General features: G+C 30.1%; 1 protein-coding gene across 3 annotated transcripts in view; it reads left to right on the forward strand.

The window, feature by feature from the left end:
- The first annotated feature begins 5921 nt into the window (after positions 1-5921).
- Positions 5922-10494, forward strand: part of LOC117178300 — a 13821-nt gene continuing 9248 nt past the window's right edge. Inside the window, exons 1-2 of one of the 3 annotated variants that reach the window (XM_033369666.1) lie at positions 5922-6112; positions 6536-6613. In XM_033369666.1, coding sequence (XP_033225557.1) covers positions 6034-6112; positions 6536-6613 — 157 coding nt within the window. In that variant the 5' untranslated portion in view covers positions 5922-6033. The remainder of the gene's footprint in view (positions 6113-6535; positions 6614-10494) is intronic. The other 2 variants (XM_033369667.1, XM_033369668.1) reach the window with 2 other exon arrangements.

A 10494-nucleotide genomic window follows, 5' to 3' on the forward strand; every position in this document is an offset into this window, starting at 1 on the left:
AATTCAAAAACTTAGATACAATTTTTATTTAAGAAATTCGAAAAACTTAAGTGAAAGTGTATCGGCTACCTTATTCTATCCGGTTCTTATCTGGCAAATACAACAAAAAATTAAAATAAGGATATAATTTCTTACCCGGTTCCTATCTGGTCTTTTTAAGGAACATGGCCACTTGTGAATTATTAAGTCAAAGTGTACCGGCTACCTATTTCTACCCGGTTCTTATCTGGCAAATGGAAACAGGAATTAAAATAAGGATATACTTTTTTACTCGGTTCCTATCTGGCAAATGGAACCAGAAATTAAAATAAGGAGATGCTTTTCTACCCGGTTCCTATCCGGTCTCTCTAAGGCACCTGGCCACTTTTGAATTGTTAAGTGATAGTGTACTGGTTATCCGGTCCAAACCGGCTCCTATCTGGCAAATAGAATAAGAAATTAAAATAAGGATATACTTTTCTACCCGGTTCCTGTCCGGTCTCTCCAAGGTACCTGGCCACTTGTGAATCGTTAAGTGCAAGTGTACCTGCTACCCGGTTCGTATCTGGCAAATGAAACCAGAAATTGAAACAAGAACGTATACTTTTCTACCCAGCTCCTATCCGGTCTCTTTAAGGCATATGGACACTTGTAAATTATTAAGTGAAAGTGTACCGGCTACCTGGTTCTACCAGGTTCGTATCTGGCAAATGGAACCAAAAATTAAAATAAGGATATACTTTTTTACCTGGTTCCTGTCCGGTCTCTTGAAGGCACATGGCCACGTGTAAATTTTTCAGGTCTTTACTACAATCTCTGAATCCAACGATCTGGATGGTCACACAGACAAGGAAATAATTTAATTTTGTCAAAAAATTCTACTTATTATTAGTCATATGCGACTAAAAATTTAGTGAAAAGTTGGAAGCAGTATATTAAAACAAATTGTGAAATACAATTAATATTTAATAAAAATGTTTACTGCAGTAGATTAATGACTGATTTCTCAATTATCTTTACATGTTACTGTTCTCATTAGTTGATATTATTTGTCATCGAAATATTGTAAATATTTCTATAAAATTCTCACTAAAGATAAATCCCTTTTTTTAATTATTGGTTGACGCAAATATAATCCAGATAGGTTTCCAATAGGAACCGATAACAAAGGGGTACATATTTTTGCGTTCCTGATATAAACCGGATATAAATTTTACAGGTTCCGTATGGAACTTTCATAGCAACCGGGTACAAATAGATAGATTCCGGTCAAGTGTCGAGTACAAACCGGTGACAAGATCCGGGAAAGTTTCGAATAGAAAACACATAGGTACCGGGTAGAAGTATTTTGAGGAACCGGATAAGACCCAAGTACAAATTGGGTAAAGATGTGATGTGATCCCAGATAGAACCCGGTCAAGCGCCAGGTACAAGCAGGGAACAAAAATCGTGTCCGATTCCTATAGTGCCAGATCAGAATCGGGTAAAGTATTTTTAAGAGCACGGATATAAACTGGGTTGAAACTTACAAGATTGTGAATAGGACCCATATAGAAGCCGGAGATAAAAATATCAATACAGACAGAATCCGATCAAGAGCCGGGTATAAACCAGGGACAAGATCCGGGTACGTTTCGGGTAGACATCACTTAAATACCGGGTAGAAGTTTCAAGGAACCGTATAATATCCATCTAGAACTTCGGTAGATTTTATCTGCTCCCAGATAGAATCCAGTCAAGTGCCAGGTATGAACCAGGTCCAATCTCTTCTACAAACCGGATACAATTCTTGAAGGCCCCGAATGAGAGCCATATAGAAGCCGGAGATAAAAATACCAATCCAGATAAAACCCGATCAAGGACCGGGTATAAATCGGGGACGAAACCCAGATCTAATTCCAATAGCGACAGATAAGAACCAACTTCCATCCGGTTCTTTTCTGGGTTCTATCCATCATTTTAAGCAGGGGGTAGTCCATTCATAAGTTAAATTAGTCTTAAGTAATAAAAACTTCTTTATCATTTGTTTCACATGTTTTTTTTTAAATTTATAAAACTTGTGTTGCATTGTTGTTTGTTCTCGAAGTATAGTATTAATTAGAGCGGCCCTTCGGTAATGGTGAAGCTGCCACAAGCCACAACTAGTCATAGTATAAATGTAATTTTTATTTCACAAAATGAATATTATTATAATAAAGACTAGTGCCACGAGTAAGTTATCTAATTTGATTCTATTCTGTCCCTTTATTAAATATAATTGAGTTCCCGTGAAAAACCGCAAAATAAAGTTTCAGGGTATAAAATAGAGATCAAAAGGAACTGGTTTCTAAAAAGATCATATTGACATTTTTTACCTTTTTAAAGCTTGTATTATATGTTCTCGATGTGGGACTTTTCGACTCACCTTTTAATTAATTTTATTCCACCAATTCTGCATGCAAGTATTAGTAAGTTCTATTCATCTTCCAGAAATATTTAGGATTTTAGTAAGCCTTTAAAATTTAATAATTTTCTATATGTTAATACTGAGTATGAAGCTGTCAAGGCTGCATGGGGAAATTTTCAGTTGTAAAATTTGATATTATATTATTTATGTGTACCATTAAACAGTAGCAAGCCAGGATAAGTCACCAATATTGCAAAAATTACTATTCTGAATATAAAATTGAAAAGTTGCTAAGTTTATTAGAATATAATAACAAACGATTAAATAATTGTACTTATTCCAAAATAAAATGTCTGTAATCCTAGAAAATACTTTGAAGTTTACGCAATAGAAAAAATCGTGACAAAAAAAAACAACGATTCAGGGAACCGAACACGGGTCTCCGAGGCAGTAGCGGGAAAACTTTTTTCTGTAAAAGAAATTTTGATATTGAGGAGTTTGGTCATCCTAATGATCATGAACCTCAGCGAACATCACGTCATTCGGCAGTTTTTCCTCTGATTACACCTTCCCATCATTCATTATCATTAATCATTATTTTGTGAATATCACTTTTTCTTAATTCGAGTACAGTTCCGAATAGTACATAGCTTCGATTCATTTGAAACTTCATATACCCTTGTATTTTGACTCGATAATTACGAAAATGAGGGTGGAAATACCCGCAAATGTAATCTCCATGGTGAAAACCATGAAAAACCCATACATATCATGGTTTCTTGTTTAGCTTAGTAAATAATACAAATTTACGAAATAGTTTCAAATAAAAGTTATAGATCTTTTAAAAACATGTATTTTATGTGAAATGTTGGTCAAACACCTACCCCTTGCTATATCTCGTGGGGGCGGGAAACCACCTCTGTAATTAGTCATAGAAATAATGCTGGTCAAACCCCTAACGGGCGGGAAGGCCCTGTGACACCGCTACATATTATGCTGTATTTCTGTGATTTTTCATATTCATCGTCGTTTTTCTTGAAAACTATTACTCGCACAGTAAAAATGTATTTTCAATCAAATATATGCTTTTAAGAGATCCACAACTTTCATTTGAAGCTTGTTCTCAAATTTGTATTATTTACTAAGATAAACACAAAAAATAATTATTTTTATGGGTTTTTCATGGTCTTCACCACGAAAATCAAATTTGCGGGTATCTTCACTATCATTTTTGTAATTAGCGAGTCAAGATACATGGATATACGTAGTTCCAAACTATTCAGAGATATTTACTATTCCGAACTTTATTCCTTAATTTAAATTGTTACCGAAAATATTAAACTTTCGAATTTAATTTTAAAAAAAGTAATTATATACTAAATTAAATTTTTATTTAATTATTATTCTATTTCCTCCACTATATCCTAGATGGCCATCGAACTCTAAAAATAAATATTTTAACACCAAATTTTACAACCAATAGTTTCTCCGTGATGAGCTAGAAAATCTGAAAATAAAAAGTATTATAGAATCGTCTTTCTTTTTCTAAAAAAAAACATGTTAAAAGTTAACGCTAATTAAAAAGATTGTTTTATATGATTTACTGGTTACATTCGAACATAATTTAACTCATTTTAAGTTTATATAGTATTATTACTAAAGAGGACATTTGGCCGTTTTTTACGATTCAGCCCTACTGTGTGCTTCTTAGGGTGATTCAAAAATTCAATTCTCGATTTTCGTTGATCGATCTCCCCCAATTGTTCGTTTACCAAAAAAGGAACATCCGTAATTTTTTAAACATTGAACAAGAATAGCTTTTAATCCATAAGTGAAGGGTTTTCTTTTCAAGTATTTTTTAAATAATTTGGAATTTTTTAAATAATTATTATTCGTTTAACAAAATTTTTTCTCCTGTAAAGCGAGAAAAGCTTTTATTTTCTGGAATGAATTGCACGATTAACGGACTTTGAAAGTATTTTTTTCTGAAGGATATTTAGCAATTTTTTAAACAAATTCCATTTTTTAAAACAAATATCTTCTCCGAAAATCGTGAAAAGTTATTATTTTTTGCAACTAATGACACAATTCACGTAACTGAATATTAATATTTTTTAAAGATTTTTCGCAATTATTTGAACAATTCATAATCACTCGTTTTACTCCTTTTCATAGAGAAAGTTTTAAATTGACCTTCATTATTGTTAATTTTTAGCAAATATCCGTCGTCTTTTTCATACTGTTTAAAGAATTCAATTCAATTGCTCTGAAAAAAGTATATTTTTTCCTCTCAAAATTAAACAAATAAAAATATAAATATTTTATACATTTTTATAAATGTAAATAAAAATATCCTTAAAAAATAAAATATAATCATCAGCATCCGTTATTTGCGTCATTTATTTCAGAAAATAACGTTTAACGCTATACAGAGGAAACAAATGAACATTGTTTAAATAATTACCAGATATCCTTAAAAAATATATTACTCCCAAAATTCGTTAATTGTGTCATTTATTTTAGAAAATAATAACTGTTTATGATTTTAGGAACAAGAAACTATTAAAACAAATGAAAACTGTTTAAATAATTACAAAATATGTTAAACAGGAGGTACCACTCTTGACATTCATCCACTTTATATCATTTAAACTGAAAGATATTAACTTTTCACGACTCACAGGGTAAAAATTGTTTAAACAAATAATCACGATTTAAACAATTCAAAATTATATTTAAAAAATGCTTGGAAACCATTTACTTATCCAATCAAATCTATTCTTGTTGAAAAAAATCCAAAAAATACCGTGTTTAGTTTGGATTTATTAGAAAACTCCTATTTTGCATTTTTTGGGGAATTTTCCGGACACAGTAAAAAGGTATTGAGTGGGAGGTCAAAATAAAAAGTTATCGTGTGGAAATCATTCCTTAAAAATTCCTTAAGAGGAATTAATAATACATTAATTTACAAAAAACTTAGAATAAGTACTTCTTTTCTTCATTTTTTTAGACCGAGCTTTTTCCATTTAAAACCCCAGACTTTAATTTAAAGAAATACGGATTTCCTTTTTCCAGAAAACGAACAAACTGGAGATGATCGATTTGGTCTACTCTATAAGCTTCTATTTGATAGCAAATTCCAAAATGAATTGAAAAAAGTTTCAATAATTTCAAAATTTCAAAAATAATTTTGATTTTACTGAACTAAAATGTAATTCTTTGAACCGCCACTTGTCGGATCTGGGAGCGTAAAGTATTAATAAATATGCATAGACAGCGTTTTATAAATATCTTTCAAATCAGTAGATGCAAGAAGGGGTTAACGATCGATAAGGTTGCGCATACATATTTCTGGAAGGTCTATCTCAAAAATTAGTGGATCAGTTTTAACGTAGATTTAAGATAATAATATTCAAGGATTGCTAAACTAGACGAGGAACCTTTAATTGCAAGGAGCATCGATTTTTGATGTTTCGAGGTTTCTAGAGCATCCAACCCTCTGCGCTTGCGTGCTAATGTCAAATATGGCGCTAGTTAGTCAACCCCAACAATTCAACCTGTCACATTCTTCACTTCCAAGAAGTCCAAAAATCGACCTGTTAAAAATGTTGAATCAATAACTCCAGTGAATCATAAGTTATATTATTTTTAAATAATAAAAAGAAAGTATGCGGCACAAAAAAAGTACTGTTTTAGCTATACTACTACTTCAGTGTTTAATTACAGTCTGTGATGGTAAATATGAAGGTTAGAATATACATTTTTTTCAAAAATATTACAACTGTTGATTATATGGTTGAAAAGCAAAAAGGTGACAATATCATGTGCCTGGAATATTATACACTTGTGTTTGAAGGAATAAATTTCTTAATTTTAGGATTTTATTGGCCGTATTCTCTCGAATAATAAAAATCCTATCTAGCAAAACTTTTACTTTATTCCGTATCAAAATATATTCAATTTAAGTATATTTCGTCCCGTAACGTGTGCAAGGCTAACTTTTTCAAATTTATGGCATAAAAAAAACAGTTTTTCATTATTATTATTGCTTAATAGTTTGATTTCCATATTTAAACTGGTTAAAATAGAATATTATGCAACACACTTCAATTAATTTTAATTTCATTATACATAAGATGTCTTTATTTGATCAAAACAAACAATATTTAGAAGCCCGACAAACATCGTACAACAATTCAGTAACAACCGGTAACACGGGTTTATTGTTAGAAGAACCATATTTTAAAGGTGAGTTTACAAAGAGATTATTATTAAAAAACATGTACTTTTTACCTGTAAAATAATTGGCTGAATGCTTAATACAGACTAAAATGCACGCGTGTAGTTTTTCGGTTGTACGGAAAAAATTATTTTTATTAAAAAATAAAACTGTTGATTTACTATTAATTTTCTACGTTTATTTGTTTATTTGTTATAACGATTATATAAATATAATTTTCCTGAGAATCTTGAAAAAATTCAAGAAGATTTTTGAAAATTTCAGATGGCAAATTGAAATTGAAACAAAAGTTCATCTTTAACCATAAAGTCGAATTATTTAACAAAAAATATGAATTTTCAACAAAAAAGTTAATTTTTAACTAAAATGATGGATACACAAGAAAATTATTTTGTTGGCAAGTGGTTTAATCTTTTAACCAAGTATTTGAATTTTCAACCAAAAAAGACTAATTCACAACAAAAAATGTAATACTTGATGTTTCGATCTAAAGCGATTTCAATTATAAATACAAAAATATTTAATTCATTCAAAAAGAACAACGTGTCTTTGAAAAAGTAGTTGAATTTCCAACAGAAAAGATTATATCAAACCAAGGAGTTTAATTTTCTGCCAAAAAAGACGAATGTTTAACAAAATAGGTATATTTTCAAATAAAGAGATGAGTTTTGAATTAAAATTATGCATTTTCAACCAAACAAGTGGATTTTTAACAAAGTAGTTTAAATTTTAATCTATAATTTGAATTCTCGACAAAATATGAATTCTCATTAAAACTAAACAATATTTTAATTTTAAATAAAAAAGGGCTGAACTCATCTAAAGAGAAGAATATTAAAGAAAATCAATCACAAGATATTTTTATTTTGAATTAAATAGTTTTACTTTTAATAAAAAAGATTGAATTACTTCCAAAAGAGATAAATTTTCAAACCAAAAAGATAAAAAAATGTAACTTCAAAAGAATTTTAGCAATTTTAAGAAAAATTTGACTCCGTTTAGAAGATATTATTTGATATAAGATATATCTTTGAGATTCGTTTTTATCAATTTTGAAAATCTTATCTAATGTTTTCAATTCTTTTTAAATACAGTCAACTCTGGATTTAGTGCCGGCTTTAGGGCTGACCTTGACCATAAATCCAAAGTCTCAGAAGTATTTTGTCTCTTTCCTGTCAAATCGCCAGTCAAATATTCAGAATATGACATTGTTGACTAAAGAGGCAAGCCTCTCCCGGGCGTCACTTCCTCAGTGAAACATTAAGGCGCTTCCTCAGGCTGGAAAATTATCTCTTGCATCACCCAAAACAGCTTTTCTCCTACAACTCTGAATTGTATGAGTTCATATTGTTACCACAGAATATAAATGTTTAAATACAGCCTTGGACAGAGAGCTTTTTTCGAAAAATGGCCTGGTTCTCGTTTTATTCCAATTAATTGAAAATTGATGCATTTTTGCGCCTCCAAAGTAGCAAGCCGCCACCATGAGTGTACTCATGGTGAACATAGTTCGTGCGCCATCTGGATGGCTATGCAACAGCGGGTGGTCTAGCTAGAGTGTCGTTTTTTCGACAATACTTATAACATCGTAAACCCAAGATTTAGATTGAGTGCTTGTCATGCCTCACTCCACTCTCCTATTGTTAGAGATTACAGTCGGTTTAAAGAAATTAAAAATGATCAAATTTTAAGAAATTTAATTTTAATATTCTGCATTCGGTTCATTACATAACGACGAGACGATTAAAAAAAGGTAGAAGAAAATCGGTTAATCCGTTAAATTCCTGGATAAACCTTTTTTCTCTCTTCTCCGATTGTACGGCAAGAAGTACTGAAAAAAGATGTTGCATCCAGAATTGGAAACTGTTGAATCAGATAAGTAGGGAATTTCCATTTATTTTATTTTCATTTTCTTATTTATTTCATTTATTCATTTATACATTTCATTCTTTTATTTTCATTTAATTATTTTAATTTCATGGTGACAATTTTCAATTGAAAACTCTGCAATCATAGACAATCATTATTTTCGCATCTTTTTTCTTGAATCTTTATTCGTTTCTGATAGAACTGCTTGCGTCACAATGAATGTGCTCTTGGTCAGAATTAATTAAAATTTTTGCTTCAAGATTCATATCTTGTGGTTCAATTTCATTGCTTTTCATTCAAAAAATTAAAATATTATTCACAGAAAGCGGAGGAGCCTATTTTTTCTAAGTGGGGACCGAGCCATAGAATTGTAAAATTAAATGGCACGATGTGTAAAGTTTATATTATGTTAAAATTTAATAAAAATTATTTATTCATTTCCAATCGTTATAAAATATCGAGTGTTTGCGAAATAAGTCCATACTAATACATTTTATTTTTAACTCTCCTTGACCCCCCCCCCTACACAGTGCCCCATATATGACCGTAAAATAATAAACTACATTTTCACCTTCATTATTGTTAATTTTTAGCAAATATCCGTCGTCTTTTTCATACAAAATAATTACTAGCGGACAATTTGAATATTTTCGGATGTTTACTTTTTAAACAATTTTCAATTCTTTACAGTAATGAAAATTATTTAAACAATACTTTAATCCCAAAAAATGTAACAAATAATCGTATTTTCTGATTAAAATTTAATGGCTTGTCATTGTTTGGAGTAGTTCATTTTTCTAAAAACATTATATCATCATTTAAGCAAGTATTTATGGTCTATTTTCCAAAATTCTGAACATTGAGCTGGAGATGTCCACTTTTTCTGAATCGGTATCCTATGCTACGTTTTCTTCAATTACTACATAATTTTAATACTTCTTTTTTAATGTTTAATAAATTTCTATTCGTTCAAACAATCTTAATTTGCTCAATCAGTTTACTTACGGTAACTGAATAGTGTATTGCATGACTGTATAGTGTACACCAAGAATATATGAACCACCTTTTAATTGTTTAAGCAAATATAATTTGTTTAAATACTTACTTTTTGAAAAATACTTTTGCAATAGTATTTTCTAAGATAAACATAATATTCAATGATTTCGAGGACTAGTAAATTCTGCTAAAATCTTAATGTTACTGCTTATACAATTAATTATTGTTTTTTCCTTTAAATTTCCGTAAAATTAAGTACGAATGGTTTACATTAATAAAACAACAACGTCAACAACAAACAGAAAACAACAACATCAATAAAAAGTTGCTTAGGATAACAATTCAGAAAAAGTGGACATCTCTGCCTTACTTTTTAGAAATTTCGAAAAGAAGCAATAAATAATTGTTTAAATAATTACATGATGTTTTTAGAACAATTTTCTACTCCAAACAATTACATTGCAATCAGAAAATATGATTATTTGTTATATTTTTGGGAATAAATAGTTGTATAAATAATTTGAATTTGCTTCATCCATTGGAAATTGTTTTTAAAATCATGGAAAATTCCCTACTATTCCGATTTAACAATTTCCTATTCTTGGCGCATGATCTTTTTCAGGACTTTTGTCGTGGAATCTGAGAAGAGAGAAACATATATATTATTTGTACGGGCCATATTTCTAACTTCCTTGCATTTGCTTCTGTCTTTCGATAAACACCGCACTAAATCACCGGTCAATACTCACTCAACTCACTAAGTCATCCGTCAATATTCACTCAACTTTTCTGTTGTTAGAGATTACATCTGTTTGAAGGAAATTAAAAATAATAAAAATATTAAGGAATATAATTTTAATAATCTGCATTATAGGTTCATTACATAACGACGATAATTAAAAAAGGATCGAAGAATATCGGTTCATCCGTTCAATTTCTGTTGTTAGCTTGGGTAATTTTCCATAACATTACATAACAATAATGAAGGTGAAAATGTAGTTGTATATTTTACGGCCATATATGG

This window comes from Belonocnema kinseyi, chromosome 8 (genome assembly GCF_010883055.1).
Source record: "Belonocnema kinseyi isolate 2016_QV_RU_SX_M_011 chromosome 8, B_treatae_v1, whole genome shotgun sequence".
Classification (NCBI taxonomy): Eukaryota; Metazoa; Arthropoda; class Insecta; order Hymenoptera; family Cynipidae; genus Belonocnema; species Belonocnema kinseyi.